Genomic DNA, 27,090 nt, shown 5'->3' on the forward strand with positions numbered 1-27,090 from the left:
GCACTCAGAAACGGGAGGGAAACTGAGTCCGCCTCCCCGGGGAGGGGGGATGTTAACGTGCACATGTTACTGGAAGATTGCAGGGAGGAGCTTAGTGGCTGTGCAATAACCTGCCTCTCCCTGAAGCCATGCCTGCTGCTCCCAGTGGCCCTCAGCAGATCTTTCCTGCAGCAGCGCCTTTTGTGCTAAGGCCCTCATCCCCGCACCATTTTAGTCTTCGGAATTCTGTCAGGTAGCATTGTCCCTTTCCTGTTAGTTCTGTCAAGTTTTACTTTGTATGTTTTGAAAGTAAGCTATTAAGTACATACTGTTGCCCACCTTCAGATACAACAGCCAGTTATGTTACCAGCAACATGAGTTTACTCGGGAGAGGCAGGGGAATTGCAGTTCGGCACCCGCAAGCTATGGCAAACCACAGGAATCCTGCAACAATGGAGAGGAGCCTTATTTTATGGGTAGGGGGCGGGCGGGGGAAGGAGGAAGTTGGGCGGGACTGCTTTGAAGGTTTTCCAGTCTCCATTGGAGGAAAGTGAGAGTTGAGGGTGGTGGCGGTTTCTCATTGGCTGGGCTGTTGCTGGGCCGGGAGAAAATCTTCCTTCCTCTTCCCGGGGCAGCGCACCAGCTTCTTCCTGCCCAGAAGCGCAAAGCAAGCTGGGAAGGAGGGCCTGGTGTGGGAGCGCCCCCTTCAGGGCTTCCTGCCTCCGTTTTAAGCGAGGTTGCCCTTATTAATTTCCACACTGTAGGATTGTTATTTCTTCCTGTGGTGTTCATATGTTCTTATCACATGCCCTCTTTATTTCTAATAATCCTTCTTGCCTAAAAGTCTGCTCCCTGTCTGGAGGGAGAGGCCTGCCCATATCAGCTGTGAGCCTCCCTCTGTGGTTTGTCACCTGGCAGCTGCCCTTCTCCTTTGGGGCTGCATTCTGGGAGGGTCCCTTCCTCCAACTCCTAGCTCTCTTTTTATTTTTATTTATTTATTTATAAATTTATTTTATTTACTTATTTTTGGCTGCATTGGGTCTTCGTTGCTGCACTTGGACTTTCTCCATTTGCGGCAAGCGGGGGCTATTCTTCGTTGCGGTGCGTGGGCTTCTCACTGCGGTAGCTTCTCTTGTTACGGAGCACGGGCTCTAGGTGCACGGGCTTCAGTAGTCGGGGTGCACGGGCTCAGTAGTTGTGGCTTGTGGGCCCTAGTGCACAGGCTCAGTAGTTGTGGCACATGGGCTTAGTTGCTCCACTGCATGTGGGATCTTTCTGGACCAGGGCTCGAACCCGTGTCCCCTGCATTGGCAGGCGGATTCTTAACTGCTGTGCCACCAAGGAAGCCCCGGACTGTGTCTTTTTAATTACAACCTATTCATACATTTCTATGAATTGGCATCTTTCTAATATTTTGAGGTTATGATGGGGCTTGCCAAGCTCTCTTCTGTTAGCAGTCTGCTTGTGGAGCTTGGTGTTTCTCCCTCTTCATGTTGGCGTTTTCTACAGATTCTCAGTTGTTAGTTCATGTTTATACGAATGTGGGTTTTAAATTGAACTCTACATCTGTCGCCCACCTGGGGCACCCATTGGCTTCTGAGTGCCCCTGGATGTGACCATGGGAGTGGCTTCTAGTGTGTCACTGCGTGGGGACGGGTGTGGCATGCTAGTGCACCGTGAGTCAGGCCAGCTGCACAGGCCTGGCTGGCGCTGTGAAGGTCCTTCCGGCCCGAGGGAGGCTTCGGGGGGAAGCCCTGTGATGTCGTGGCTTAGCTTCCTGAGCTGGGCCAGGTTAGACCCTCCTTCCACATGTTCCCGGGGCACTTGCCTGCCCGCATGCTGCTCTGTGGTCATTCTCGTGCTCTCTGCCGTCACCACCGTCCTGGAAGGATGCTGTTTGGCCACCGTCTCGAAGGGAGAAGCGGGCCTTATTTTTACAAAATGTCAAAAATTTGAACACCCTATGTACTCGTGCGTTGCCTTTTTGCATTCATTTACTATTCCAAGGCGAGGAAGCTGTGGTTGGCTAATCAGGAGTCTGTTTTACATGAGTTTGCATTTGTTAGTAACATCTTCGTGCATTTAAAAGCCGCACACGTGCCTGCGTCCTATGACTTGTTCAGTCTGCCAGTCGTGCTGCTGAACTTGCGTGAATTAAAAACTCATTTGGGGGGTGGGGAGTAACTGCCAGTGGGCACAGGGTTTCCTTTTGGGTGATGAAAATGTACCAAGGTGTGGTGAGGGTTGCACAACTCCGTGAACACACTAAACCACTCAACCTATGAACATTTCAAGCGGGCACATGTTCCAGTGCATGAGTTACACTGCAGTAAAGATGTTACAACTTACTGCAATAACTTCGAGCCCCCCAAGCTGCTGGGGGGCCCCTGGCCCATGGTGTGGGGGGTGGGGTGGGTCCTGGCATCCGTGAGCTCCTCTGGGGAGCACCTCTCTCTCACCTTCCGTTGCAGGAGCTCCCAAACGCGCACTGAGGAGCTGGCTGGGAGCGAGCCCCCGGCATTAGCAGGTCTCCCATCCGCCGCCCCGTTTACCTCCGAGCTGGCTGGGCTGCGGGGTGGACCGCGTTTGTCTGTCTGGTGTGTCTGGCGTGAGAGCATGCAGTGCTGACGGGGAGCCAGTGCCCAGCCTCCCTGTCTTTCTGTCCAGATGGTCAGTATGTCAGCTGTTCCCCAGACTCGGCTCTGGCGTGGCGAGCGTGATCCCTTGTCACTGCAAGCTGACCAGAGGCCTCAGAGCTGTGTGGGCTCCAGGCGAGCTTTGCTGGGGGTCGAGGGAGCAGGGCCACAAAGGGCAGGGACGCTTCTGGGACATGCTGACTGCCTGATGCCACGGTCGTCAGGCCCATCCCTGGGCTGCCAGCCTGCGTGCCTGTGGCCGGCTCCCCGGGGCGCTGGCTCCCTGGGTGCCCATCTTTGGCCGGCGGTCAGTGTTGGCGTGTGTGGGGGGTGCGGGCCATACCGTTAGCGGCCGAGTCTGGAGGAGGAGACCACACAGCCCTCGCTTCCCTGAGCCCATGGTCCTCGTCAGAGAGCACAGCGGAATCGGCTCTTAGCTCTTTGTGGGCGAAGCAGAGGTCCCTGGCCCAGCGTAGGGCGGCCTTCACCAGAGGAGAGAGGGTCTCGGGTGCCGAGGACACTGGGTGGAACTGGAGTCTGTGCTGGGACCTGTCTGCTCGCTGTACCAACACAGCACACGGAGGTGGGTGTGGGCTGGGCCTGGAGCAGAGACGTAGGAAGCTGTGGGCGCTCCGGCTCACAAGGGCAACGCGCTGCCGCGTGCGGGATGGCCCACGATGACCCGCTGGTGTGTGGGCAGCACGTCTGCTTCCTCTCTTGCTGCCGTCTTTTGGCCCATAGCTTCTGAGATGGCCTTGCTTCATTAAGAGGTGTGGACGCAGACTGTGGCCCGGGTCAGCTGACATCCTGGCCGTGCGAGGGCCCGCGCCCCTCCCTCCCCGAATCTGCCTGTGCTGTCTGTGGCCTCACCGAGGCTGGCGTGGGGGCCTTAGGGAAGGCTGCGTGGGCGTGACCCACCCCCTGGCTGTGGGAGCAGGAGGCAGAGCCTGGGGAGCTCACCCACGGGGAGGGGGCGTTTGAGGTTGAGTGTGTGGAACTTGCTGGCCATGTTGTTTAATGGTGTTCGGCACCAGGCTGGCCGGCCTGCACAGAGCCCTTTCCAGACACTCTGAGCTCAAGGCCCTTGAGAAGGGCCCTTGCCCCCTGGGCCTGATGCCACTCCAGCCTGGAGGAGAGCGTCTCACAGCACGGGAAATAATAGGAAGTTTGCATCCAGTGTCCATACATAAAATTTTACTGGAACCCATGCAAAAAGTGAACTTAAAAGTGTCAAAGGAAAAGGGTAGATCTTCACTTTCCATCTTAAATTGCCGAGGCAGTTGTGTGACCCTTTTATTTTTAACAAAGTTGTCAGTTAACGGACGGTTGGGAACCCGCGGTAACGTTTCATGTTGTGTCCTAGGGAGGCGTCAGATCCATCACCTGGGGAACCAGCTGCAGCTGAACCAACACTGCCTGGACACAGCCTTCAACTTCTTCAAGATGGCCGTGAGCAAGCACCTGACCCGTGGCCGGAAGATGGCCCACGTGATCGCGGCCTGCCTCTACCTGGTGTGCCGGACGGAAGGCACCCCGCGTATCCTTTGGTTTGGGGACCTCTTGGAGGACCCCATCTTGGCTCTTGGTCAGCCTCCCTCTGCCGTCGGGCTCTGTGTCCCAGTAGCTTAGTGTTTGTGTTTGATTGGAGCACCTTGTTGGATTAACCGTCTGGATGGATAGGAGACTTTCACAGATTGAGGAGCTGGGCAGCTGGGTGCCCGTCCCCCCTCGGCCCCTGGGGAGGACTCTTCAGCATCTTCCTGCGGTTGGCCAGTTGTAGCCAGGCCGGTGTCCCGAGGGGCTGCTGACCTCGTCCCCTCCTCGCCAGCCCCGCCTTCTCCGAGAGCACGGTGCTCTGCTCTCCCCTTGTGCCTGGACGGTGGGGCGCCCTCGGCTGCCCTGCAGGCGTTTGCGTGTGTTGGGAATTCTGTCCATCGCGCATTCCTGAAGAGGGCCTTCTGGGGCTTTCTGGCCCCTCCACTTGGCCTCTGCTCTCGCTGCCTCCTCGTGTCTCTTTTCCCCTCGCCTCTCCTTGCAGGACCCACGCTCCTGGCCCTGTGTCCTCCTCCTTATGTGACAGCACGTGCCCCGTGGCTTCTGAGAACAGGCGCCTCTGAGCATCTGACCCCCTGTGGTCTTCCTTCTGCCCAAGTTTTGGGGATAGTCTGGCAGGATTCTGGGCTGCAAATTGGTCTCCTCAGCATTTGGACAGTGGTGCCCATAGTCTCCCTGTGTCCCGCGCGCCTTTGGGACAGGTGGATGCCCTGGTTCGGGGTCCTCTGTGTGGGACGCTGCGTTGCTCTCCAGGCTGTAGCACCTCCTGTTTGTCTTCAGGCTCAGAGGTCCACGTGCGGTGCCCCCAGCGGCTCTTCCCCCGCGGCCTCCCGTCTCGGGCTTCTGGAGTCACTGTGGCTTCTCCCTTTGTGTCTTCTGTGTTCACTCTGCTGCCCTGCTGACCTGTCTTCTGGTCTCCTTTCCTGTTTCCCACTTACTTACCTTCTGCTTTGAGAGAGTTTATCTTCCAGCCAGGCCTGCGTTTCTGCTTTCATGGTGTCAGCTGGAGCAGCTCCGTGTTATCCGCACCCTTCCTCGTGAGGCGGTCCTGCGAGGCTCTCGTGGGAGCCACGGCGTCTGGTCTCTCGTGGGAGCGGTGGCCTCTTTGAGCTCTCTCCTCCCCTGCTGTTCCTTCCGTGTGCCGCGCAGGCTTTCCCCGATGGCGGGTGGCCTGGCCGTCGCCCCCGTTTGCATGGAGTGCTGGAAGGGTCCTCGAGACAGTGTGCGTGGGTGGGCGACCCTCAATATCAGAATCTTTCACTAAAATGGCTTTCAGTTTTTGAAAGGTACCGTTTCAGCATAAAAGGAGCGTTTGTTGCTTGAAGGGATGAAGCTGCGCGCCCTGGCGGCCCCACGAGGTGGCGCAGTGGAGCTCCGTCCGTGGTCACCGCCTTGCCCCGCGGCGAGGCCTGCCCCGCCTTGGCTCGGGCGGGGTGGGGAGCCGGGGGGCTGCAGGGAGGTGCGGGGCGCTCGGGTCAGGGCCCCGCTCTGCCTCCCGAGCGTGGCCCGAGCCGGAGCCGCGGGGGCCGCAGGGGTGGTCGGGGAGCGGACACAGGTGTACGGGCGGGCGGGGCTTTGGAGGCGGCTGCTCCATTCCCCGCCTCGCGCTCCTCCCGCCCCCCTGGGGCGAAGGGGCGGGCACCTCGTCCAGGGGTCCAGACCTGGCCCCGCCCCCGGGTGGAGGAGAGTGAGCAGGCCCAGCAGCCCCGCCCCTCCCGCCCACAGCAGCCCCGGCTCGCCCACACCCGAGGGGTGGGCGCCTCCCACACTGTGGAGCGGCGGCGTGCCGCCTGCAGAGGAACGTGACCCTGGATGCGGCGCGGCGCCCCGTGAAGGAGCCGCACTGGAGGCCGCACGTTGTGTGATTCCCTGAGTACCAAACGTCCCGATGAGGCAGATCCAGACAGAGCAGATCCGTGGGTGCCGGGGACTGGGGGCGGTGACGGGGTAGGGGTGGGGGTAGGGGCGGTTCTTTTTGAGGGATAAAAATGTCCTTAAGTTAGATTATGGTGATGTTTGCATAGCTCTGTAAATAGACTACGAGCCATTGAAGTGTACACCTTGAACAGGTGCATTTGTGGCCCTGACTTTGACCTCGTGAAGCTGTTGAAGTTGAGACAGCAGTGTGCGGCGAGTCCAGCGCTCTGGCCGCTGGGCCTGCCGGTGGTCCCCTCAGGATGGCCGTTTGGGGGCGGCGGGGCGGGGCACAAGTGTGACACGGTCTTCTCTGTCCTCTTCTGGTTGACGGCACTCCCCTGCCCCCATCCCCCAGCGGGGTCCCCAGACTTGTCCGAAGCCCCGCCAGTGCCACCTCCTTTCCTTCCACGTAAATTCCAAGCCCCTAGAGCGCATCTGAAGGCTTCATTCACACTCCTCTCCTTGCCCCAGCTGCCCTCCTGTTTCTGCTGCCTGGGGCTGCACCGGCCCTGCAGACAGCACCTCCCCCCCACCCCGCCCCCACCGACCCACAGAAGGTAAAGCCCTCGCCGGGGCAGGCTGCGGAGAGACCTGCTCTCTAGACCGTCCGTCCCTGGGTGGGCATTTGGCAGAAACTTTCAGGCTGTGAGCAGACACCCCTGTTGCTGCCAGGCCGGTGACCCAGCCAGCGCATCTTCCTGAGCTGTGTGTCCAGATTGTTACTGCAGCTTTTTAAGAATTTATTTATTTATGTATTCTAAAATATTTATTTATTATTTATCTGTTTTGGCCGTACCAGGTCTTAGTTGCAGCACGTGGGATCTTCAGTAGCATCGTGTGAACTCTTAGTGGTGGCATGCATGTGGGATCTAGTTCCCAGAGCAGGGATTGAACCCAAGCCCCTTGCATTGGGAGCACAGTCTTAACTACTGGACCACCAGGGAATCCCCCCCCCCTTTTTTTTTAACATAGGCCATCTTCAAAGTCCCTATTGAATTTGTTACAATATTGCTTCTGTTTTATGTTTTGATTTTTTTGGCCTTGAGGCATGTGGGATCTTAGCTCCCTGACCAGGAATTGAACCTGCACTCCCTGCATTTGAAGGCAAAGTCTTAACCAGTGGGCCGCCAGGGAAGTTATTTATTTATTTATTTGGTTGCACTGGGTCTTAGTCGTGGCAGGCGGGCTCCTTAGTTGTGGCTTGCCAGCTCCTTAGTTGCAGCACGTGGGCTCCTTAGTTGTGGCATGTGAGCGTTTAAGTTGCGGCATGCATGTGGAATCTAGTTCCAGGACCAGGGATCGAACCCGGACTCCCTGTATTGGGAGCGTGGAGTCTTATCCACTGTGCCACTAGGGAAATCCCACCACAACTTTTCGTGAAACACATCCGTGGGAGGTGTGTTTTTGCCCACAGCCATTTTTTAAGTCTTTGGTCTTTATTGGGTTCCAGCCGAACTACCAGCAGGCCTGTGTATGAGCAGGTGAGCCCTAGCAGTGGTCTAGGCCAGGAGGCTGCTGTCACCTGTCACCCTTTCTGTGTAGAGCGTGCCCACAGCCACAGCCGTGTCCTGCCCACCGTGACCTTCAGATCTTCTTCTCTCCCAGGCTTCAGACACCCAGGGTCTTGTTAACAGCAGGTTCTGGTCTGCAAATCTGGTGGGGGGGTAGCTTCCAGAATGAGCTTCTGTCCCTCTCCTCAGGTTCACCTGGGGATCTTCTTTCTTTGAGGGCAGTGTAGCTGGGGACTCCCTTCTCCCCAGCCTACCATTACCCGCTTCCCTCCGTCCCTCCCCCTCTGCTTGCCTCCCCAGGGACAACCTAAGAATTGAAGAAAAAAATTTTTTTAATGTATTTATTTATTTATTTATGGCTGTGTTGGGTCTTCGTTGCTGTGTACGGGCTTTCTCTAGTTGCGGCGAGCAGGGGCTACTCTTTGTTGCAGTGCACAGGCCTCTCATCGCAGTGGCTTCTCCCGTTGTGGAGCACGGGCTCTAGGTGTGCAGGCCTCAGTAGTTGTGGCCCATGGGCTTAGCCGCTCTGCGGCATGTGGGATCTTGCCGGACCAGGGCTCGAACCCGTGTCCCCTGCATTGGCAGGCGGATTCTCAACCACTGCGCCACCAGGGAAGCCCTAAATAGACTTTATTTTTAAGAGCAGTTTTAGGTTCACAGTGAAATTGAGAGGAGGGTACAGAGATTTCCCATACCCCCCAGTCCCCACACATGTACAGCATCGCCCAGGATGGACATCCCCTAGAGCGGTGCATTGTTGCCAATGGTGAACCCACAGTGACACCTCATCATCACCGAGAGCCCATGGTTTGTTTACCTTGGGGCTCACTCTTGGCGAATGTATAACACGATGTTATGTATCTGTGGTATCATGCAGAGAGTATGTGGTCAAAAGAAGGCCTCAGGGTGACTGAATAGCTTTTGTCGGCAGGCACTCAGCATCACTGGGCGTGAGGAAGTTGCAACTTCAAACCCATGACAGGCAGAGATGGAGAGGACCGCCCAGTGTTGGCCAGCCTTGGGCCTCTGGAGCTCTGTGACCTGCTGGCCAGTGTGTCCTGCCTGCCAGCATCCAGTGATGCTGAGCATGGGCGCACCCTGGGGTCCAGCAGGCATGTCCTGGGCCGAGGCCGGGGCTGGGCATCAGCGTGGAAGGTAGCCTCCCCGTCCTGGCTGCCCTCCACCTCTCAGCAGTATCTTTTGATGAACAGAGCTCTTAATTCTAATTAAGTACAATTTATCCATCTTCTCCTTTGTGATTAATGTTTTTGTGTCCCGTTTAAGAAATCTTTGCCCCAAATCCTGGAAATATTCTCCTGTGTTGCCTCCTGGAAGCTTTTGGTTTTACATTTCCCATTGGATTGAGGACTTCTAAGGAGTTGGTCTGTGTGTCTGTTGTGAGGAGATGGTCAGAGTTTGCTGCCTTCCACTGGGTGTCCAGGTGACAAGGTGCCATCTGTTGACAACCATTCCTCCCAGTGCACAGTGGTGGCACCACTGTTTTGAACTTAGGTGGGGGCCTGTTGCTGCTGTCCCTGACCCCTTCTGTTGGTCTGTTTGTGCCAATACCAGACTGTTTTCAGTATGGCGGGTTTATAACCTGTCTCAGGATCTGTGGCATGAGACCTTGAATCCCAGCTGTTTTTCTGCCTCAGGGGTGTCTGGGCTGTTCGTGGCCCTCTGTTTTTCTGTATAAATTTTAAAATCAGATTGTCCATTTCTGTAAAAAAAACTTCTGGGATTCTGATTGGGGTTTGTGGATCAGTTTGGGGAAAATTGACATTGATTTTAACAATACTGAATCTTCCAATCGATCAATATCCCTTCTTTCTTTTTTAAAATTTATTTATTTTATATTTTTGGCTGCGTTGGGTCTTCTTTGCTGCGTGTGGGCTTCTCTCTAGCTGCAGTGAGCAGGGGCCAGTCTTCCCTGCAGTGTGCGGGCCTCTCATTGCAGCGGTTTCTCCTGTTGTGGAGCTTGGGCTCTAGGCATGCTGCCTCAGCAGTTGTGGCTTGTGGCTCCAGAGCACAGACTCAGCAGTTGTGGCGCACGGGCTTAGTTGCTCCGTGGCACGTGGGATCTTCCCAAACCAGGGCTCGAACCCGTGTCCCCTGCATTTGCAGGTGGATTCCCAACCACTGCACCACCAGGGAAGCCCTCCCTTATTTCTTGAGGTGTTCTCTGCTTTCTCTCATTTTTGATGAGGAGGTCTTACACTTTGTTCGTTAGATTTATTCTTAAGTATTTGTGTTTTGAGCTAAGGTAAATGGTATCTTTTGTTTACAGTGTATAGAAGTACAGTTGAGGTATGTTGATGTTATATCTAAAAATACAAAATTCAGTGAGTAGTCTTACTAATTGAGCTTTGGGATCTCTTGTTTTGTTTTCTTTTTCTTTTTTTTAAAATTTAATTAGTTTATTTATTTTTGACTGCGTTGGGTCTTCGTTGCTGCGTGCGAACTTTCTCTAGTTGCGGTGAGCGGGGGCTGCTCTTTGTTGCGGTGTGTGGACTTCTCATTGCGGTGGCTTTTCTTGTTGCAGAGCATGGGCTCTAGGCGCACGGGCTTCAGTCGTTGGGGAATGCGGGCTCAGTAGTTGTGGCTTGCGGGCTCTAGAGTGCAGGCTCAGTAGTTGTGGCGCACGGGCTTAGTTGCTCCGTGGCATGTGGGATCTTCCCAGACCAGGGCTCGAGCCCGTGTCCCCTACATTGGCAGGCGGATTCTTAACCACTGCGCCACCAGGGAAGCCCTCTTGTTTTGTTTTTTTAATGTATACAGTTGTGTCTGCTGCCAGTTTTAGTTGCTCCCTTCTGATCTGTATGCCTGTCATGTGTTTCTCTTGGCTGTCTGCATGTCTGTGGTGCCCTGTGGGGTGTGAAGGGGTGAAGCAGGGCGTGGGGCGGGGGGGCGTCCTCGGCTCTGTCCTGGCTCCGGAGAGCGTTTCCAGCGCCTTAGACGTCTGCTCTAAGATGCCTTTATCAGGTGACAGACTGAAGGTGTTTCCTTTTCCTTAATTGCCAGGAGCTTTTATAGTGAAGGGTGTTGAGTCGTCTGTGTATGTGTTGGTATGATCATCGTGTGGGTTTTTCCCCTTAATCTGCGCCGAGGTGAATTAATTACACTGACCGATTTTTTTGGGGGGTGCCATACCACGCGGCTTTTGGGAGCTTATTTCCCCGACCAGGGATCTAACCTGGGCCGCCGGCAGTGGGAGCTTGGAGTCCTAACCGTTGGACCACCACACTGACTGATTTTTAAGGTTAAAGCACCCTTGCATACCCAGATGTGGTCATGCCAAGTTACCCTCTCCAGTTATTGCTGGTATTTTGGGTGGAGCTGTGCAGGTGGCCTGTGTTCTTGCAGTGTCCTCGTCAACTGGGTGTGTCGCAGTCGTGCTTGCCCCGACACCGCTGGGAGGTGCCCCCTCGTGCTCTGCACCCTGGGCAGTCCAGTGGTGACCAGTACTGTTTCCTCTTGAAATGTTTGGGAAAACTCACAGTGAAGCCATCGGGGCCTTTAGCTTTCTTTGTGGTAAGATCGTACTTGTGGCTTCAATTTCTATAGTAGATGTGGAACTAGCCAGCCTTTCTGCTTCTCATTCCAGTTTTGCTAGGTTGTATTTTGCAAAGGCTTTGTGTGTGTCACTTCAGAGACCAGATGTATCAGAGTAAAGTTATCCTTAACATTCCCGGTTTCCCTTTCGTGTCTGCGGCACTTGTAGTGACGACCCCTCTGTCATGTCTTATGTTTGTAATTTTGCCCCTTTTCTCTTTGCTCCATGTTGCTAGGGGGTTGCCAGTTTTTTTAGTCTTTTCCTTGGTAATGGCTTTGTTGAGATGAAATTCACCCGTTACGTTGCGCAAGTCACTGGTTTTCAGTTACGTGCACACAAGTGTGCGGCCCTCACCACGGTCAACGCTAGAGCGTTGTCATCGCCTCAGAAAGCATGTCTCTCGTGCCGCCAGTCCTAAACAAGCAGGAGTCTGCTTTCTGCCACTCTCTGTTTGCCTGTTCTGGACATTTCATGTACATGGGATCATGTAAGCTCTCATTGGAGCTCTGTGTTTAACTGTGAGGCACGGCTGGACCGCTTTCCAAAGTAGCTGGACCATTTTGCATTCCTGCCAGCAGTGTAGGAGGGCTCCAGTTCCTCTGCAGCCTCAGCAGCGCTTTTATCAGCCTTCTTAAAGAACCAGACTTTCGCTGTGTTGTTTATCTGTATTGTACGTTTATTTTATATTTCATTGATTTACTTTTATTATTTCGTTCCTTCTAGTTTCTTTCAGTTTAATTTACTCTTTTCAGCTTTCTTAGGTTCTGGATTTTCATTATTTCTGTTTCTCCTAATATGAGAATTTGAGACTATAAATTTCTCTCTAGGCAGGTTTTAGTTACATCACACAGTTTTGATGTGTTACATTTTTACTATGATCAGTTCAAAATATTTTCTAATTTCCATTTTTATTTCTTTTAGATATTAAGTCATTTACAAGTGTACCACTTGTTTTGAAAACAGTTGGGAGTTTTCTAGTTATCTCTGTGTTATCAGTTTCTAGTATAATCCCATTGTGGTCAGAGGACAAACACTGAACGATTTTCCTTTTTTCCCAGTGTGCTGAGATTTGATTTACAGCTCAGCGCATGGTCTATTTTGGTGGCCGCGCGCGTCATGTGCACTTCAAAGGAATGGGTATCTGCACCTGTTGGGTGGAGCGGTCTATAAATGTCCATTAGGTCAAGTTGGTTAGTCCTGTTCAAATCATCCTTACCGATTTTTCGGTCCCCTTGTTCTAAAGAAGAGTGTTAAAACTCCCACTGCAGATGTGGACTTATCGACTTTTCCTTTTATCTTGTTGGTTTCCCATTATATTCTTTTTTTTTAATAAATTTATTTATTTTATTATATTTATTTTTTGTTCTTTTTGGCTGCATTGGGTCTTCATTGCTGTGCGTGGGCTTTTCTCCAGTTGTGGCGAGTAGGGGCTACTCTTCCTGCAGTGCACGGGCTTCTCATTGCGGTGGCTTCTCTTGTTGCGGAGCACGGGCTCTAGGCCCGTGAGCTTCAGTAGTTGTGGCTCGCGGGTTCTAGAGCGCAGGCTCAGTAGTTGTGGCGCACGGGCTTAGTTGCTCCGCGGCATATGGGATCTTCCCGGACCAGCGCTCGAACCCGTGTCCCTTGCATTGGCAGGCGGATTCTTAACCACTGTGCCACCAGGGAAGCCCTCCCATTATATTCTGATGCCGTGTTAAGAGGATACAGATTCAGGATTCTGTATCTTCCTGGTGGAAATGACGCTTAACGTTATAAAATGTCCCTCTTTATCACCAAATGCTTTTCCCCTTAAATTCTACTGTGTTGGGTGTTAGTATAACTATACCCGCTTTCTTTTGCTGAGTATGTGCGTGGTCTGTCTTTCCCCATATTTTAAAATTCAACCCTTCATGATATATTTAATGTGTCTTATAAGCAGCATATAATTGCTACTGAACCAAACTTAGGTCCTCTTGCCCACACACCGTAAAGCCAACCTACTGACACTGGTTGTGGTGAAGGAAAGTGCAGGGTTTATTGCAGGCGCCAAGCAAGGAGTCCAGGCAACTAATGCTCAAAAGAGCCTAGCTCCCCAGAGGCTTTCAGGGAAAGGTTTTTAAAGACAGAGTGGGGGAGGGGGTTGTGGGGCGCGTGATCAGCTCACGGACGCTTTTCTGATGGGTTGTCGGAGAGCTAGTCGGGAGTCAACGTCCTCAGCCTTCTGGTTCCGACTGGTCTGGGGTCTCGGTGCGTGTGGGCAGCATGCAGTTAACTTCTTCCACCTGGTGGGGGTTTCAGTGTCTGTAAAACAGTGTCAAGGACGGTGGCTCAGAACAGTATCTCTCACCCTTGAGGAGGAACTAAAGGTCCTTGACTTTGTTTAATGGCTAAACTATTATTATTTTGTCTTGCTTGACTGTTTTCCTTCCTTTCTGCAATTTTTTTCACTGCTCTGGTTAAATTTATTCTTTGACTAAAGTTTTTCTACAGACAAAAGGCAGGTGGACGGCCTGGCTGAGGTGGAGGAGTCCTGTTCTGGGGAGGCCCCACAGGGTCCTGCTCGGTTACATAATTATGTGTATTTGTCTAATTTTTTTATCTAGTCTTAAATTTTTTTTTTTTTTTTTTTGGTGGTATGCGGGCCTCTCACCGTTGTGGCCTCTCCCGTTGCAGAGCACAGGCTCCGGATGCACAGGCTCAGCGGCCATGGCTCACGGGCCCAGCCACTCCGTGGCATGTGGGATCTTCCCAGACCGGGACACGAACCCGTGTCCCCTGCATCAGCAGGCGGACTCTCAACCACTGCGCCACCAGGGAAGCCCAAGTCTTAAAGTATTTTTTATTGGAGAATTTCATCCATTTAAATTCAGTGTGCTTATTGATATATTTGAATTTAATTCTAATATCTTACTATTTTTCTATTTGTTCTCTGTTTTTCCTTTCTTACAACCTCTTAGTCAATTATTTCGTTATTCTGTTTTTCTTCAAATACTTTGTTATTTATTTACTTATTACTGCTTTGGTGGTTACTCTAGAGACTGTGTCCTGTGCCCTTGACCTTAAGTTAGAAGCTGGCCTTTCCCAGCAGGACATGCTCTTCCGGGCCCTGCTAGGGGCGCTGTGGGCACTGCTTCCCCAGCCGTTAGTGTGTTCACTCACACCTACCCGCTCTGCCCTTTCCATTCCTGTGTTTCTGTGGTTTCATCTGGGATCATTGTCCTCTGTCTGAAAAACAGTATGCCTCCTAGGAAAAGACTCCTTCAGCTTTTGTTTATGTGAAAACATCTTTGTTTTGTCCTCATTTTGAAAGGTATTTTCAGTGAGTGTGGAATTCTGGGGTAGCAGGTGTTTCTCCTGGAGCTTTACTGCTGTCATCCCGCTTCTGCCTTCTGCCTTCTGTGGTGCTGTGGAGTGGGCATTACATCGTCTTGTCACTGTTTGAAGGTTACCATCTCTTATCACTACCTGCTTCTAAGAAATATCTTTGTTTTTCTTTCAGGGGTTTGACGCTGATGTACTTAGATGTGGTTTTCTTTGTATTTGTCCAGTTTGTTATTTGTAGAACTTCTGGTATTTGTGACTTAATGTCTTTTGTCTGTTTTGGGGAAATCTTGGGAGGTATCTTTTCAGACAGTTTCTCTGCCATTCTTTCTCTGTTCCCTTTCTAGGATCCCAGTTGCACACACGTTAGACCCTTTCCTTATGTCTCAGGTTGTGTTGTGTATTTTCCATTCCGTTTTTAAAATTTGTCCTGTCTCTGTTTCACTCTGAATATTGTCCAGTGACCTGTCTTGAGTTCTTTCATCCTTTCCTTTGCAGTGTCCAACTGGTTGTTAAACCCATCTGTTAACTTCCTAACTTCAATGATTGTTTTACATTAGATTCTTTAGATTAGATTCCAGTTCTTTGGTAAAATTCTCCATCTCTGCAGTTATATGAAAGCCTTTAGTAACTCCAACAGTGGGGTCATTGGTGGTTCTGGTTTTTTTGTTTGTTTTTTTTTGCGGTACGCGGGCCTCTCACTGTTGTGGCCTCTCCCGTTGCGGAGCACAGGCTCCGGACGTGCACGCTCAGCGGCCATGGCTCACGGGCCCAGCCGCTCCGCGGCACGTGGGATCTTCCCGGACCGGGGCACGAACCCGTGTCCCCTGCATCGGCAGGTGGACTCTCAATCACTGCGCCACCAGGGAAGCCCGGTGGTTCTGTTTTTATTGCCTGAGTTTTCTTTTGGTTTTGGTTATTTGGTCCTGTCTCTTGTCATGCTTGGTAAATTTTTATCGAAGTGCTGGGTATAGTGTTTGAAAACCTGTGGCAGCTGTGGGTAATTGGGGACTTCGTTTCCTCTGGCAGGGAGAGAGTTGTGGGGAGCTAGCCTGGGCCCAGTGGAGGCTGGCCCGTCTGGGTCCTCACTGCACATCTTGGGGTGTGCTCGGCTCAGGACCTGGCAGTGCCATCACAGGGGTCCCTGCCCACTTTCTCTTCTCCAGGCTGACTGCCGCTGGCCGTGGCGTTAAGCCTCTGCGCCCTTGTGCCTGTGCGGAGCAGGACCTGACCAGGGCCTGGAGGGAGCCTGAGTGCGTGGTGTTTGGCCCACTTCTCGACAGTTGGGCGCCTCGAGGCTGGCTGTCTTGGAGGTCCCCGAGCCCTCCGTTTTATCTTCCCCCGGGTGGGGCTCTGTGAGCTCCAGGCTGTGGCCTTGGCCTCTGCCTGGTGCTGTGGGGGCAGCCAGTACCCTGAGGGGGAGCAGGGGCAGCTGGCAGGGCCCCTGGCGCAACGGGAAGCCCTTCCTTTTCCTCGGTGGCTCCTGGCTGCCGCCCACCACGCCCCCACGACCCGCGTCCAGGCGCCGCCCCGCCTTGTCACACAGCCCTGTAACTCCCCTTGATGGCTGCTTCCACTCCCGGCCCCTTTGTGGACTGCCTCCAGGACTTGGGTGATCTCTTAGAGACTTACATCAGGGCTCCATGTCGCTGTGCAGGTACAGCGGCACTGCCCGGAAATAACCGGTGCAGGTGTCCTGGTGGCCTTTGTCCTTGGTACGGCGTGGCTGAGGGCTCCTGCTCTAAACAGGGCTGTGGGCCGGCTGCCTGGAGAAGGGCTCGCCAGGGCAGGGGGGCCCCGCGGGGTTAGAGGGTGGGTGGCTGCTGGGCAGGTCGTCCTCAGGGACGTCGAGGTTCGGCTCTTCAGTGCTGATGGCACCGTCGTTCTGGGACTCACCGGCTCGTGTCCGGCACGGCCCCGGGAGGGTGCTGTGGGCTCACGTGGCTGCCCCCCTGGCCTCACTGTCCGTCCTCAGGTGTGGCGTCCACGCACACACATGACGTTTCGGACCTTCTGGATGTGCAGGGGCAGTTTTTCACCCGGAGAGACACTGTATCAGAGGCAGCGTAGAGGAATATCGCGTTCTTTTGACCTTTAGTTCTGTCTTATTTAAATCTCTGTAAACTTTTCCTTTGACCAAAAATGAGTCTCAGTTTAAATCAGGTCCCGTCTGTGATTGTTTTCCCAGCAGTGCTGTGTGGGCTTGCCAGAGGGTCTCCCGTCCTCTCGGGGCGGAGCTACTCCCAGGCCCCAGGGACAGTGGTCGCCCAGCGTGGGCTGCCACGCGCTTTCTAAACCCACTGGACGCACTCTGGCCTTTGGACCCTCAGGAGCGTCCAGGATCTTCTGAAGGTGTTCTATCCGCCACCCTTCTTTGTGCCGATGCACCTCTTCTAGGACAGGCACTCAAGTGGGTGTTCGTTGAGCAGAAGTGCCGCCTGCTAGAATACGGCTGGGCCCCAGGAGGATGGGAGGGAGACAGAGAGGCCAGCAGAACTACACTTACGCCGAGCCAGGGCTTCACGCAGGCCTCATCTGTGGGCTTACTTACCGTCCCAGCAGGTCTGGGGGTCTGGGGTCTCTGCACCGAGGTTGGGTGCAGCTGCCTAGCAAAAGGGAACGGCTCCTGGGAAGACACTGGCCCAGGGGCCGGCCAGACAGGAGACTTTTCCAAGCCATAGAACCCCAAACGCCCATCAGTTGGACCCACTGAGGCCCAGGCCCCGGGGGCGCTGGTGGGCTCTGGCCCAGGATGGGGCATGGGTGGGGGGGCTTGTTCAGGAAGCACGTAATTCAGATCACCCCGCTCCGAGAGGATCCAGGGCTGTCTAGACGTTCCTGTGGACATGGGCCAGGTGCCCTGCCACTGTCATTTCACGGACAGCAAATGTCATTTCATTGTAACTTGGTTAAAAGTTGAATCCCAATCTCCTTTATAAAACACACACCCCCCCCATCATTTTATTATGAAAAATATCAAACATGTGGCAAAGTTGAAAGGATTGATTATGCAGTGGGCGCCCCCCACCCCAGCGTCTCCATCCACACCTTGCTAGTCTATGCTCGGCCCCCTCCCACCCGCCAGCCATCCCTCAGCCTGTCCTTTTTTGGTGTTTTTCAAAGTAGGGTGCAGACATCTATTCAGTGCCCCCAAGCCCTTCAGCAGGCAGCTTATTAACTGACTAGATACCCGTATTTGTTTATGGTTCTTATTTCCTTTTAAGGTAAAATTGGCATAAAATGAAATGCACAAGTCTTCATCGTGCCATTTGATGAATTCTGAGGAGTGCATGTGTCTGTGCGACCAGGTCTTCTGTCAGGATGCAGGGCGGCGCCAACACCCCACCCCAGAGGCACCCGCTCTCCTGGTGACGCCCGTGGGTTAGTTTTGCTTGTTCTGGAACGCCCTGTCCGGGATGCGGCTGTGTGCTCTTCCTGCAGGTCTGTCGCCTGGCAGGCCTCTGCCGTCTGGTCTCCATGGGGCGAGTGTGTGACAGGTCATCGGTGTCTCTGTCGACGGACCCCCAGGCTGTTCCCGGTCTTTTGCTCTTGTGCACGGAGCTGCTGTGAACATTCCTTTTTCCTCTCCACGTGGTCGGAGGCCCTCGAGCAGGGCCGGTGTTCCACTGGGCGCCCTGCCGGCGGGCGTGGCAGCTGCAGTCATCTGTTGCTGTTGTAGGGGTGCTTTAGTTTGCTTTTCTGTGATAGCTGCTGAGGGGGGCGCTCTTTGCTTCTCTTATGAAACATCTGTTCAAAACTTTTGCCCTTTTTTTTGCATTTATTTTATTAGTAGTATTTTTAAAATAGACTTCATATTTAAGAGCAGTTTTAGATTCATGAAGAAATTGTGCAGAGTTCTGTATTCTCCACCCAGCACAGAGTTTCCCTGTGATCAGCTCATGTCAGTGTGCTGTATGTTATAATTGATGGACCCGTGTTGATACAGTATCGTTAACTGAAGTCCATAGCTGATGTGAGCGCTCGCTCTCGGTGGTCCATGCTCCATGCGTTTGACGAGTGAAAGGCCACGTGTCCACCATCGTGGGATCATACAAGCAGCTTCGCTGCCCTGAAAATCCCCTGTGCCCCGTCAGTTCATCCTCCCACCTGACCCTTGGCCACCCCGACCCTTTCACTGTCTCCACAATACTGCCTTTTCCAGAATGTCATAGAGCTGGAATCTTAGGGCGCATAGTCTCTTGGCTATGTTGATTTGTTCTGTTGTCACTGATTCCTGCTTGTATATTTGCGGTGCTCTTTCTTTCATTTCTTGTGATTTCACTTCTCTTTTTCTCGAAGTGCTTCTCACTAGCTTGTTGGTCTGCACTGTAGTATTATGTCTTACTGTGACTACACTCTCTGATGAAACGTCTGCCTTCAGACTGAGAAATGAGGTGCCTTTGATTCGAGGACCTTGGAGGCCACGTTCCAATGCTGGCCGCCCGGTGTGAGGCTTTGGCACTGGGACTTCCTCTCTCCTTGCTCTGCTGGGCCCAGGCTTTCCCTCTGGACACCTGGTCTGGGCTCTGGTTCAGCATCGTGGGGATTTCTTTCTTAGTCACTTCTCAAAGCCATAGCATATCCATGAATGACGCTAAGTTCACTTCATTTGACAAGTTGCCTTTCTCAGTGGCTCGTGTTTTATATTTCTGTGTCCCCTATGTGTCTGGCTGAGTTTTGAATCGCTTAGGACATATTCTGGTTACTACTTAACCATCTGCTGAGAGCAAGGACAGGTCCCACGCCAGAGTCCCCACAGCTGCCCCCTCGAGCACCAGTACCGTAGTGGTGCCTACCGGCCACCAAAAGTGGCGGCCTGGTGTGTGTGTCTGTCCCCCAGGAGCCTTGAGTCCTGGGACACAGGACACTGCTGGGCACCCAGCAGCCGCTCAGTGGATGCTCGTGAGACGCAGTGAGCGTGGTTGTGCACTTCTTGGGCAGGCCGGGGCGGGAGGCCCCTTGGAGCAGGGGACCCCTGGCTGGGCAGGGCCCACACAGATGCGGGAGCCGCCCCGCCAAGGCAGTTGCACTCCAAGAACCGTGTTGCAGGCCCCCACCCCAGCTCCACTCCCCCTCGTCCGGTACTGACTCGGAGGTCTCCCAGAAGTTGAGCCCTGACGCGGCTGCCTCACTCTGCCCTCACGATCCAGTGCTGAGCTTAGACCTGCAGCAGGGGTCTGCCTCCTGGAAGCTGTCAGGTGGCCGGAGCCTGTGGGCCGGGCGCTGCTCCTTGACTCCCCTTGCAGACATGCTCCTCGACCTCAGCGACCTGCTCCAGGTAGATGCGTTTCCTTTCTCAGCCCTTTCCTGCCCCGGCTGGGAGGGTCCACAGGCGAAGGACACACAGGGTGTGGGTCTCTGTTTGGAAACTGGCAAATGGAGTGGGTAGGGAGACAGTGGACACAGGGTGATGGTGTTGTCCCGGGGGCTGGGCAGCCCTGGCCTTAGAACCAATGGAGAGACCCAGGTGAACTTTGTCCAAGGCAAGGGAGATTCTTTAAAAGGAAAAAAAAAATGGACTCACATGCATACATTTTAAACAATATAAAAACTTACATGTACAGTCTATTTAGGGAAACTTGCTTTCTGAGTCCCAGGAAGGCACCTCTCATTTCCAAATGCCTGACGGTAATGGAAGGACCCAACAAGAGGGACACCTGTGTGGATGGGACGCTCATGGGGTGGGAGCAGCGCCGGGGCGGAGCCACTGCAACTCCGCACTTGTCCCTGGTGATGGCGCTGGGGCTGGGGCGAGCTTGGCCCCGTGCCCTGGAGTTGGGCTCTGTGGTGATCACTCCACTGAGGGCTCGGAAGGAAAACCAATGTCATGGAAAGCAGACGTGACTGCAGTGTGAGGACTCATGCAGAATCCATAGGAATCCCACCCCCACGGGGAAGCTTCCTCGCAAGCCTGGTGCTGTGCCGCCCCGGTGCTGGGCCTTCAGTGCCCTCGGTGCCGGCAGACAGACCTTCACTGAACTCAGATGCCACCTGTATTTGTGTTCTCCCAGGTGCCTTTATAAATGGCATCTCTCAGGAGCCCTGCTGAAATATTCAGGGGTCACGCTAAACATAATCCCTTGGAATCGTGAAAATCCAGCACTCCATGTGCTGTGTTTGGTCAGGGCAAGGCCACGTGGCGTGGTTTCCATCCTGGTGACTCCCAGGAAGGACAGGAGTGAGGGCTGGCACAGGACAGCGCTCCAGAAGTGCTTGGGCACCACTTGGGAGGGAGGGGGAGGTGCTCCACTACTTTCTTGCTTCACACGTTGGGAAGTGGGACACCAGTCAGGGTTCAAGTGGGAGAGGGTGACAGAGTAGATGCACCCACTCACCTGGGGCTGGATCAGGGCCCAGCGGAGAGTCACTGTGCTGACCAGTGAGACCCCGTACGTTCAGGCTGGACACACACAGACAGTTTTAACACCTCAGGTGGAAGGGTGAGCCTCGGGCCCCCTGGTCTTGGGCAGAGCCCAGCCTGGGCACTGGGAAGGTGGGAGGTGACCTGGCAACCGTCACCCCCCAGCCCCCCGCTCCCAGCCTCCCATGCCGGCCCCGCCCTGGAGGGGCTGGGACAGGCTCAGCACCCACAGGACACACATGTCTGCAGCTGACTGTGGGTGTGGAGCACGCGTGTCGGGTGAGGGTCCCACTTGGAGGCTTGCACTGCCGAGGGCTGAGCACTTAGAGGATGTGAGCCGAAGGCTCAGGGCTCACTCCGTTCTCACTCAACGCGCACCAAGGTGGGCTTCTCCCTGGGTTCAGCTCACAGCCAACACCCTCTGGCAGGAGCTGTGGAGGGCCCACTGCACCCTGAGGGTCTTGGCAGGACGTCCCTTTGTCCCCCCTGATAGTGAGGCTGACACATAGGCACTCACGTGCCTGGGCCCCGGCCCCTCAGAGGCAGAGCCAGGAGCCCTCAAGGTCTGCGGAGCCTGCCCGCCATGTGGTAGGGGCACAGGGAGGGCTGGCCACCCACACACAGCCGCAGACACGGGAGAGTGACCATCAAAGCGTCTCTGGCAATAACCACGCATTTTACAGGCATATCCTTTTTAAAATTTGATTTTCCACTTGAAGTTGTTCAGAGAACGCTTTCCTGCAGCATTCAGGCTTCGTCTGCCTCGGTGCCGGGGTTGGGGTGGTGGGGGTCATGGCGTGGGCAGGCAGGGTCGGGATGTGCTGCAGGGAAGGTGGAGACACCGCGCTGGGTGGCAAGTCCACTCTGCTCTGGCCTCAGCACAGGATGAGGCAGGAGGGCCGGGATGCAGGAGCCTGGGGGGAACCCAGTGGAAGGGGATGCATGCTGCCACGCGTGCTTTGGTGGCAGGCATCCCCGGGAGCCCCCAACCCTTGTGATGGGGATCTTGGAGGACAGAGAGTGACTGCCAGTGGGGTGGGGGGTGCCCTCTGCTGCCTGGACAGGGAGGCCTGGCCTCCGCTGGGAAGGCCCCAAGCTGCCTGGTGCCCACAGGTACCCTCATCTCCTCCCCTAAGGAGACTCAACATCGTACCACTCCTTGGCACCCTGGTCCCCTGGCGGCAGCAGGCACCCGTGTGCCATCTGCAAGCCCCGTGATGGATATGGCACACAACAAGGCCTTCACTCTTCCTCAGCACCTTTTCTGGTGCCCTCTTGGGTGCTGGGCCAAGGGGCTCACAGGCCAGGCTTGATCAGGTGAGGGAGCCCTCTGAGGAGGTCAGAGGCAGCCCTCCTGCGAGGCCCGCGTCCTGTGGGCAGGCCTGGGGTGAAGGCAGGTGGGCAGGGGTTTCTCCAGCTCAGGCTGGGACGGCGAAGCCCACAGCTTGGGCCTGGGGTGAGAGCCTGGGCTTTTCTCGGATCCGCACGCCATCCGAGTCTTCCCTGCACTACTCCTGCCGTCGAAGTCCACGCAGCAGCATCCTCCCCACGAGCTGCCTGGCCCTTGGCCACCGCCAGGCAGGCTGGGAGGACAGTGCCTGGCCAGGCCCCAGGCTCAGTCGCACCCGGGGAGGTTCTGGCAGGTGACTGGGTCAGGGGCAGGCTCCACGGTGGATCTGGACCTGAGGTGGGAGCAGGGTAGGGTCACTGAGGCCTGCAGAACCCCACAGCCAGGACTGAGCTGGCCCGTGGGGACAGAAGAGGATGCCCCCGTGGGCCCCGCAGTCGTGGCGCCTTGCGCCCTTGATGATTCTGCTCAGCCAGCTACTCTTGAGGCAGCTTTTCTTCTCAGCAAGTTCAGTCGTTGCTGAGATAGTGGTAGAGTCTAAAAAAGCCACCTGGGGGAGGGAAGGAGTGCCCTGGGCTGCTCTGGGGGCTCGTGGGGGGCAGCAGGGGGGGGCTCTTAAAGACTGAACGATGAAATAAAAAGGGAAACATTTCCTGCCCATGAACGCCCTTCTTAGTTGTGGTGTCTTCACGACAGGTGAACGTTTACGTGCTGGGGAAGACATTCCTTCTTTTGGCGAGAGAGCTCTGCATCAACGCACCAGCAATAGGTACTGCGGGGCTCACGGGGCGCGCTGCCGGTGCTCTGGGTGGGAGGGCGGCGTGTGCAAGGGCGAGGACCTAACAGGGAAGAAATGTCTCACCTGGAGGCTGCCAGGAGCCCAGCAGCCTGGGGGGTTATTTCTGGTCTAAAACCGGAATGCTGTGGTCAGTGCCCGCAGGTAGGGATGGAGTGAGACGGAAGTGTTGCGTGGATGGGGGCCCGTCTCTCCACCTCTCGAGGAGCACCCCTGGCAGCACGGTGCCTCGGGGTGGGCAGGCCCCCTGCAGATGGAGCCGGGCCTTTCCCAGCCACGGTCGGTCGGCCTTTGTGGCAGCTTTACCGTGAGGACTGTTTGCACGGTTGGCTTGGAGGGGCTGCTCCCTCCTTCGCCCATCAGCGTCTAGAGGCACCTCCTTGTACTAAGGAGGTGGTGTGTGGGGCCAGGGAGGGTGGGCAGGGCATGCAGTCCTGGGTCACCCACAGGGTGGTCCCTGGGGCCGGGAAGGCACGGTCCAGCAGGGTGGGCCGGGAGGAGGAGGGCCGCAGGCACAGGGAGACCTGGGGCTGGGGGCTGTATCCCCGTGCCGAGTGACACGGTCCCTCCCTCCGGGGGTCATGCGGAGGTTTTTCAGAAACAAAGCAAATGCCTAAGGAGTTTGCAGCAAGGGAGGGTAGAGGCAAGAGGCCCAGCGAGCCTGCCTGACGCCACAGCACGCGCGTGCAGGCTGCTGGGGAGCCTGAGGTGGGAGGTCCGCTCTCGGGGGCAGGAGCCCTGGGCCCGGCAGAGCACCCCCCACGCCCCCACCCAGTCGAAATCAAACAGTAGGATTCTGAGCAGCTAGTGACACTTGAGGAAGTAGACACAACCTGACACCTGGCTTTTTCTAGAGCAGTCTGGCCGCAGCCCAGAGAGCAAGCCCTCCCAGATGGCGGAGGCCCGGGCTGCCGGCAGAGGGCAAACTCGGGGACGGGTGGGCCTCTTGGGACTACCCACTAAGCACTGTTAGGGCAATTTGAGACTCGCAGTCATTTATCTACGGCTCTCATTTTGTTAAAACTTTATTATGAAAATCCACTTAAACAGGTGAACTACTTTGAGTGACTCTTCCCATTTTAGATTGAACAGAAGATCTTAAGCTTAGAACCACTTAGAATAGAATCCAAGAGGATGCGAGGGACGGCAAAGCCCTCAAAGCAGGCGGTGTGGGTGCCCCTGGGAGGGAATCTGGAGCCTGCCTTGTGCCCCCCAAATCTGCCCTCCACCTGGGAGGTGCGCCCCAACGTACAAGAGATTTAGAGACCGAGGCTCTGGCTGTGTAGGAAAGCATCTTGTGTCACAGCTTCAGGCTCCAGCCGACTACTTGCAGAGGAGGCACGCCGCGAGCGCAAGCTTTGAGGTGGCCGGTCACGGGCTGCCTGTAGAGAAAGGGCCTGCCGCTCGCAGTGCATCCCTGCCACCCCACAGCGCCTCAGGCGTAGAAGATGAGCTCGGGGATCTGCCCGCCCTGGACCCCGGTCCCGTTGGTGCTGTCGGAAGAGCACTGGAACTGGAAGGTCACCTTCCCGCACTGCACCTCGGTCATGCCCTCCTGCCCAAAGTAGCTGAGCTCACTGCCATCCAGGACGGCGCTGGCGGTGTAGAAGGTGTCCTGCTCCACCTGCACGGGGTGTTCAAACCAGACTGAGAAGGTGCTGCTGGAGCCGTCGGAGACAAACGTGGTCAAGTTCTGCGCCAGGACCACCCCCAGCCGCTTGAGTTCAATCTTCACGCTGTACTCCGCTCTCCCAGAGCTAGAGCCGTACAAGCCCAGCCCCGCAATAAATACTCTCCTGTCCACGGCAAACTGGATGCTGTCGCAGCGGCCGCGGTAGCGCCACTGGTTGCTGCGGTAGGCGGAGGACTGGAAGCGGTGGCACCTCTGCGGGGCGAGGCCCTTCCTCTTGGTCAGGGGGAATTCGAGGAGGGGCTTGTTGGCCGCCGTGTACCACAGGAAGATGTTGTGGGTCTCCTCCAGCGTCAGGATGTCCGACTGGGCGGCGCCGTTGGCAAACTCTTCCAGGGTCATAGTTGGAATTCGGACCAGGTAGAGGGCTGGCCCCAAAACATGCCTCTTGTTGCGCGGGGTGGCCGGCAGGCCCTGCCTCTTGCACTCTGCCTCGGCCCAGCTCAGGACGGCCTCGAAGACCACAGCCTCCTTGGTGTTGAGGGCCTCCCGCATCACTATGATCTCCAGCGTCTGCCAGTCAATTTCACAGAAGCCTTCGGACCTCAGGGCCATCTCAGCCTGAGCATCGATGACCTCCCAGCAGCGCTGGGTCAGCTCGGGCTCCTCAAACAGCCGGCTCTGGGACAGCAGCACACAGGCGTTTTTGGCTTCCAGACTGGTCTCCAGGAAGTTGACACAGGCTTTTGCTAACGCGGGGACAATGTACTTCTTGGCGGCATACAGAGTGGCCAGCACCGTGTCAGCTTCCAGGTCAATCTCGTCACTGTACATGTACCTAGGCAGGACGGGGCCAAGTCACAGGCCGCGTGGGGCACGCCGCGCACCCAGGGCCTGGGAGAGGAGCCCTCCATCCTTGTGGACTTCAGGAGGCTGCAGGCAGCTGGCTGGCGGAACCAGGCAGCGAGGAACCGCCCCATCCTTGCACCCTAAGGAGGCAGACTTACTTTAACAAGATGAGAAAAGCTGTAGGTTCCACGTCAGGGATGTGGATTTCTGACTTGACTTCTGCCAGGTCCCCGTAAAACATGGCATAAAAGACAGAGCTACCCACGGCCAAGACATACTGTGGATGAGAGAGAGAGCTGCCCTGAGCCCTGGGCCCTCCCTGCCCCCAGCGGCTGCCACACCCGGGAAGAGGACCGTCCATACTCGGGAGGCGGCCGGTCGCCTTTGGGAGCTCAAAGGGCCGAGCCTCTACCAACCTTGTGGGCAGGCACCCTCCGGGCCGCGCCCGGGGGCCCCACGACGAAGTGCACGTCGGCCATGAGCTCGTTGTTGAACATCAGCGCGTTCCTGCAAAGGGCAGAGGCACAGGACACGGCTCGGGGCTCGGGTCGGCGCGGGGCGCGGACAGGGGCGGGGGCGCAGGTCCGGGCTCACCTCTCGCGCAGGGTCGGGTGGAAGGACTGCCAGTTGGGGCTCTCCAAGTTGTTGTTGTCGAGTGCGGGCGGCGCGGGCGCGGGCGGTGGCAGGGCGGGCAGCGGGGCGCTGGGCCGTCCCTTCCTGCCCGCGGCAGCAGCGGCGGCGGCGTTGCTGTTGGCGATGTCCGTGGCGGTGGCGGCCGCGGCTGCGGCGCCGGTGGGCGCGTAGAGCTCCGCGGCCATCTTCGCGGGCAGGGCGGCCTCCGCGCGCGGGGGCGGCGCGCCGTGCGCCCTCGCGCCGCGCCGGGGCCTCGGGGGCGGCTCTGCGAGCACCAGGAGCGCGGTGAGGCACTGCGCCACCCGGCCGTGCAGGCAGGCCAGGGGCAGCAGCATGGGGCCGCGGCGGCCCTGCGCGCGGGGGGCCGGCCTGCCCGGGGCGGCGGGCGCTGCTCCCTCGCGCCGCCCCGCCCGCCGGCCGGAGCCTCCAGCCCGCCCGCCCGCCCGCCCTCGCCCGCACCGCCGCGGCGCCCGCGCGTCACGCCGCGGCGCGGCTCCGCCCCGCGCGGTCGACGTGCTCGCCTGTGGCTCCGCCCCCTGCCCGGCTGCGCCCCGCGCGGCCGACGTGCTCGCCCGCCCCTGTCCGGCCCCGCCCCGCCCCGCCCCGCGCGGGCGCTTGCTGGAATCCGGCCGCGGAGATGCTGGAGGGACCGTGTGGGCGCGTGCCCGCGGCGGGACGGCCGGCGGCGGCTTTGGTGATCTTGGCGTGGTCCGAGGTCCGACGTAGGGGCTGTCCCTCTTCGAGGCCCACCCTGCAGCCTGCGCGCCTGTGCGGTCTGGAATCCGTGGGACTATCAGGGGCGGAAGGGACGGGATGAACTCCCGGAGAGACGACCCCCCTGGGCGGCCGTCCTAACTAACAGGTGAGGTGCTGTCTCACGGTGGGTTTGAGTTCCTCACGGTCAGTGATGTGGAGCACCGCGTCAGGTGCTTGTTGGTCACCTCTGTGTCTCTGGAGAGAAGTGTCTTGGACTCCTTTGCCTCTTTTTGAATCGGGTTGGTTTTGTCATTGCTGAGATTTAGG

The 27,090-nt window shown here is 56.3% G+C and overlaps 2 protein-coding genes across 3 annotated transcripts in view; one reads left to right on the plus strand and one right to left on the minus strand.

The window, feature by feature from the left end:
• Nucleotides 1–27,090, plus strand: part of BRF1 (BRF1 RNA polymerase III transcription initiation factor subunit) — a 70,227-nt gene that overhangs the window by 22,690 nt on the left and 20,447 nt on the right. For both annotated transcript variants that reach the window (XM_065871406.1, XM_065871407.1), the window contains 3 exons: nt 3,979–4,152; nt 19,697–19,728; nt 22,856–22,928. In XM_065871406.1, the coding sequence (XP_065727478.1) occupies nt 3,979–4,152; nt 19,697–19,728; nt 22,856–22,928 (279 nt within the window). The remainder of the gene's footprint in view (nt 1–3,978; nt 4,153–19,696; nt 19,729–22,855; nt 22,929–27,090) is intronic.
• BTBD6 (BTB domain containing 6) lies at nt 24,391–26,402 on the minus strand. The gene is made up of 4 exons (XM_065872453.1): nt 26,029–26,402; nt 25,851–25,941; nt 25,593–25,711; nt 24,391–25,423 (listed from the first exon to the last, which is right to left on the minus strand). The coding sequence occupies exons 1-4, from the start codon at nt 26,400–26,402 to the stop codon at nt 24,391–24,393; spliced, it is 1,617 nt and encodes a 538-aa protein (XP_065728525.1).

The sequence above is a fragment of the Phocoena phocoena genome, chromosome 2 (genome assembly GCF_963924675.1).
Source record: "Phocoena phocoena chromosome 2, mPhoPho1.1, whole genome shotgun sequence".
NCBI lineage: Eukaryota > Metazoa > Chordata > Mammalia > Artiodactyla > Phocoenidae > Phocoena > Phocoena phocoena.

Coding starts and splice junctions, on each gene's coding strand:
- BTBD6 (XM_065872453.1), bottom strand. CDS start 26,402: ATGCTGCTGCCCCTGGCCTGCCTGCACGGCCGGGTGGCGCAGTGCCTC. Junction 25,942..26,028: donor CACCCGACCCTGCGCGAGAG/GTGAGCCCGGAC, acceptor TGCCCTTTGCAG/GAACGCGCTGATGTTCAACA. Junction 25,424..25,592: donor GCTTTTCTCATCTTGTTAAA/GTAAGTCTGCCT, acceptor CGTCCTGCCTAG/GTACATGTACAGTGACGAGA.